Here is a 5,361-nt window from a genome sequence, read left to right as displayed (position 1 = left end):
GTCACCTTATTGAATTCAATGACATAGTCTCAGCATATAGATCAAAATACCTAAAATAACCCTAGGTTAAACCTTAGCAAAAATCTAGGTCAAAGTCAAATGAGTCAATCGAGTTGACTCGGTAAGCATGTTGGACGTACACAAAATGAACGTAGGGCATAATACTTGGCTTACTAGAATTAGGGAGATGACCATGTACGCACAACGTACCCCTTGGTACGCCTAGCGTACACGGCTACTCTCAACTTTATCCGTTAAGTTCTTAATCCTTAAGTACTTACGTCCAAAATCTAGATCTAGACCCTAAAAGGTGATTTTAACCATAAAGTTTCCAATTTTATGGTTTTGCATGGCTATTCAGACCTTTATAGCAAAAACCAAACTTCTTGATCCATTAAGACAACTTAGACCATGCCTGGGAAGAAACCAATTTCCAAGATCTCATTTTTATGACATAACACACCCTAAAGCATGTGGAAGGACAACTCAAATGTCTTGGAGTATTCCATACTCACAAAGATCAAGATTGGGACAAAAAGGTGTCAACTTTAAGCTAAAACTAGATCTAAATGAAATACTCATCAAGGTTGGAGCTTTATACCTCCAAAGGACGCACAAAGGGAAGTAGATGATGGATCCAAGGCCTTGAGTGACACACCACCACCTCAAGGTTCTTCCTTCTTCTCCAAAAGTTCCAAAATGACACCAAAAAGGCTCTTCAAGCTTCACAAGGCACTCACACATTTTAGGGTTTCGGAATGAGGAAAGGGGCTGAAGATAAGAGGGTGCATGAGGCCATAAAGGTGCTTAAATATGGTCCAAACCTAAAAATTAAGGTTTGCACCCCGGCTACATACACACCCAAGGCCAAAAAATTACGGAAATGCCATTGGGGACCAATCTTGCAAACAAATCTTAACTCAAGGGTCAAAACGAATGCCTGAAAAATTAGATATTACATAAAAGATGACATTTGGCAATGAGTACTCGACCGTGGCACTACTTGTCACTATTCTCATGTAAAACTGACGTTAATATGTGAAGTCTGAATTACATTAGTGACTAGTTTTGAGTTAACGGTCGTAAACAAATTTCTAGGATTGTTTCCATGAAGGCTTCATGGAAACAATCATAGAAATTAGTTTACGACCGTTAACTTCGAAAAATATGAAAATCGACACGACCCTGTTTTTAGAAACTGTTGCCAAATGCTGGTTTTATACTAGTGTATGGTGGTGAACATTTTCAAGACCTCACATAAGACTTTAACATGGTTCAAGAGGGTTTTCCTTTGGATATAACGAATCAAGATGAAATGATTCAAGTTAAAGATTCAATTGTGTACGTGCTATGGGAAAAACATATACATTGTCATCGGGGACGTTCACAATATTGATACCATTAATATAGTAAAACTTGTCTTATTAGGAATGTTTATTTTAAGGTTGAATTATATGTTGAACTTTATGTTGATTCTTATATTAAATGTATGTATGGGTGGGCGTGGTGGGTTGGGAATAAGGGTGATAGGCAGGGTGTGGTTGATAGGTAGGAGTTGTGATGGGATGGAGTAAGGTATTGTAGGATGATGTAAGGTGGGGTGGGTGGGGTGTAGTGTAGTGTGGGGTTGTGGATGTGTGAGGTGTTAGTTAAAATAACAAAAATGTGAATAAAAACTGATAGAAAAATGTACATCTAAACATGTTTTTTAATTTTCTAAAATAGAAAATGAAAAATGAATAAGTTTTAATTAAACACATTTTCTAAATTTCCCAATGAAATCCGAAAATGGAAAACTGAAAATGAAAAATATTTTACTGTAACTAAACACACTCTTAGTATATATCTGGGATCTCTTTTATTTGGCTAACGCACTCCTCCACCGTTGAATGTTTTTGTCACACAGAAAAAAATTGGGAACTGTAAGTGCTAATGGAAGTCCGCCGGTATAAGAGACCATTTCTTTTGAAAGCTGCTAATAATCTTCCATAAATCTGGAATCCCAAGGTGCATGCTTGCGAAAAAAGATCAATAGCCTCATCATCGTTAAACAAACTAACATCTTGTGCCAAAACTATGTGAGCTTTTAATAAATGCTCATCTCTGGTTGTGATTATTATTTGGCATTTTGGCTTCCTTCACTGAACCAAGCAATCAGGTGATCCAGCTAAAGATTTTAGTTGGTCAAGGTGATCGAAGTCATCAAGAACAATAAGGACCTTTCTACGACGCAACCTCTTATGTATCAAACATCTTACTCCTCCAATGTTGTTTGCTTCCATTTTTTGAAAAAAAAATTTCTTGCAATGTTTCCAAACCATGCCTTTTTGATTCCTCTCGAATATTTGCAATAAAGCAACAACCATCAAACTTTTTAAAGATTTCATCATATATAGAAGATGCAAGAGTAGTCTTACCACCACCCCCAACCCCCCATATTCCTATCATGCACACCTGACCCAAGTTGTAGGTTTGATTCAAGACCATGGACTCGAGCCCCTGTTCCAATCAGGTTCTCATTTGCATTTGAAGTTACTAGTTGCAACCTCGATGAAATCTTGTCAACAATTTCTTTGATAGCCTTTGATTCATGCCTACAGATTGGAAAGAGGGATAATTAAGACATGATCACATTGAATAATTTCAAACAATTGAAAGTGAAGCAAGATGGATTTGTTATTGTAGCTTCAAGCAAGGCTTTATGTAAGGAAATAGTGCTAGAGCTTAATAAAGTCCATCATAACTTAATTTTAGCTTATCAATAATCCTAAAACTTGAGATCTGTTTTAACAAACCGAACTGATCAATTGATCTAGTCAAAGCCTCTGTTTTATCAAGGGCATTAAGAATAACTAAAACATTTGCATGAAATTAAGCTTATAAAGTACAATCATAGAATATCTTTTAGAGCACACACATCTTAAGAGTAAAAAGTGCAAACACAAAGAAGAGAATTACCCGTTGGCAATGTTCATGGGTTCCCATCCAGAAAGGTTACTTGCATCCACAAGTGTTTTTCTCCAGGATCCAACTTTGTTCTCCAACTCATGTTTAGCAAATGCTTCTCCATATTTCCGTTTTTGCATTCGCTTTTCAGACGAATCCACATCATAAAATATGGGCATCACGATTTGCCCTCTCATGTCCTTGCATTTCATAATAAGTGCAAGTTCATCCAAGCACCCAGGTGAATCTACATAGTTTTCAGAGAATACGATGACAGTTATTTGTGATTCCTCAATACCCTTCACAAGGGATGGACGGATCGATTCACCCTGACAAAGTGTTTCGTCATCTTTGTAAGTGTCGATTCCTTGTAGGACAAGAGCCGAGTAGAGATGATCAACAAAAGTCCTGCCGGTATCTTCTCCTCTGAAACTAAGGAAAACATCATGATTCCATGATTGAGAAGAGAAGGCAGGAGTGGAGGGAAAAGATGATGAAGATGCCGTTGATGAGTTGATTTTTTGAGATAGAATGTATGTGATGTGGTTTCAGCACCACAATGAAATGAACTATATACTGCAAGAGAGAGAAATGTGAGTTTCCAAGAAAATTCCAATTCACCTAAACCTCACGAAGCGACTATGTCAAGATATGTTGATTTGCTATTACAAAATGTATGTAGCTGGAAAAAGTCAAAGATACATACACACACACACACACACATATATATATATATATATATATATATATATATATATAGAGAGAGAGAGAGAGAGAGAGATTTATTAAAAAATGTGACTTTCTAAGGATATTTCAATCCACCAAAAGCTAAAGAAATATGCAGTTGACATTGCCAATATAAATCATCAAGATCAATAAATTTTCATTGCAACAAATAACAACTTGCTTAGCTAATTCTAGCATATACACAACAGATGTCATTTTCCATAAAACTTTCAACTTATCAAAAGCTAAAGAAATATCCACCTGACAATTTGAATAATACATGAGTTGATTTCACATTGATGATATCATCATCATAACCAATTAATGATTTTTTATTGCAACAAGGAACAACCTGCTTATAGCTATTTCTACCAATATACACAACAGATGTAATTTCCTAAGGAACTTCCAGTTGATATTTTTAAAATGGATATAATCAACAGATGTGATCTTCTGAAGATATATCCGCTTCACATTTTTAATATAAATCATCATAATCAATGATTTTTTATTGCAACAAGGAACAACTTGCTTAGCTATTTCTACCAATATAAACAACAGATGTGATTTTCTAAGAAATTTATAGTTTACCAAAACCTAAATTTTAAAATACTTTTACAATACATCCAAAGTGACCTTTAACAAGATTGCAGCAAACACCATAAGTATCTTAATATGGTGCACCCCACAAAATCAACAATTTAATATCAAAACAGTATATCAGATCAGGGAAGCTAAAAACTTACATTCAGTGTCGGAGCAGCTGCCATGACAAAGCCTGTGAATGCAGCTATAAGCCTGCATACCATACATCAAACATTAAGCTAAATATCAATACTTTATGATCTATCAATAACCTGAATCTAATTCCCAACAATTTTAAGTAAAAGAACTATTATATTGTTAGTGCGATTAAGACAGTAAACTCCATTCTAGCATCATTTAAACCCAATCGGTTCACTTCCACCACCATGGGATTAACATCAGCAATAACTATAGTAATGGAAAAGGAGAAAAGAGGAATCTCCGTGCAAGTGATGAAAGTTAAAAGAAAGAAAGACTGATCGCTTGATGTTTGATGTATGGTATGCAGGCTTATAGCTGCATTCACAGGCTTTAATGAAACTCAGGAACATTTCCTTCCACTTTCTTCCTTTAATGAAACTCGGGAGCATCAATCTCTCTAACTTTCCTCTCATTTCCATTAATTTCCTTTTTTTTTCTCTCCTTAAGTTGAACTTGGAAGCGGGGTGTTAATCTAGGTGACAGTACCTCAACCTCAAAGGTCTCAATTGCAACCTCGTCTTTAATAACAAGATTTTCATGGGGCACTTTGATATTTACAGTGGTAAGAGAAGGAGTGCAGGAATTACAAAGAACAGAGAAGAAACGAAGAAATGGCGGTGATGGCGTAGAGATAGGATGGGTCAACAGAGAGAACAAAATTGAGTGGGAAAAGGGGTACGGGAAGTGATAGCTAAAAGTGGGCTTTATTAGACTGCGCGGTATGGGACGCAACGAGAAGCAACGGTGCTGAGGTGGAAGACGGAAACGGCGTCACGACGCGGGGAACGCTGCCCCCCTAACTCGTTGAAGCTCGTTATAGCGTCAGTCGTGGGCGTTACGACAGATTGCAAAGTATTAAAATTTGAACGTTAATCACTCGACCGTTTGCAAACAGTCAATCTT

At 36.4% G+C, this 5,361-nt stretch overlaps 1 protein-coding gene across 1 annotated transcript; it reads right to left on the bottom strand.

Moving 5' to 3' along the window:
• Positions 1–1,551: 1,551 nt before the first annotated feature.
• On the bottom strand, positions 1,552–3,483 carry LOC145069274 (TMV resistance protein N-like). The gene is made up of 2 exons (XM_079016219.1): positions 2,959–3,483; positions 1,552–2,594 (listed from the first exon to the last, which is right to left on the bottom strand). The coding sequence occupies exons 1-2, from the start codon at positions 3,156–3,158 to the stop codon at positions 2,414–2,416; spliced, it is 381 nt and encodes a 126-aa protein (XP_078872345.1). The 5' UTR covers positions 3,159–3,483; the 3' UTR covers positions 1,552–2,413.
• Positions 3,484–5,361: the final 1,878 nt, after the last annotated feature.

This window comes from Lactuca serriola, chromosome 8 (genome assembly GCF_051521515.1).
Source record: "Lactuca serriola cultivar US96UC23 chromosome 8, Lser_US96UC23_V15, whole genome shotgun sequence".
In the NCBI taxonomy this organism is placed as follows: domain Eukaryota; kingdom Viridiplantae; phylum Streptophyta; class Magnoliopsida; order Asterales; family Asteraceae; genus Lactuca; species Lactuca serriola.
This window is presented reverse-complemented; position numbering and strand designations above follow the sequence as displayed.

Excerpts from the sequence above, each read along its gene's own strand:
- LOC145069274 (XM_079016219.1), bottom strand. The coding sequence starts at position 3,158 with ATGAAATGCAAGGACATGAGAGGGCAAATCGTGATGCCCATATTTTAT. Across the intron at positions 2,595-2,958 it reads CCCATGAACATTGCCAACGG|GCATGAATCAAAGGCTATCA; the intron begins GTAATTCTCTTC and ends TCCAATCTGTAG.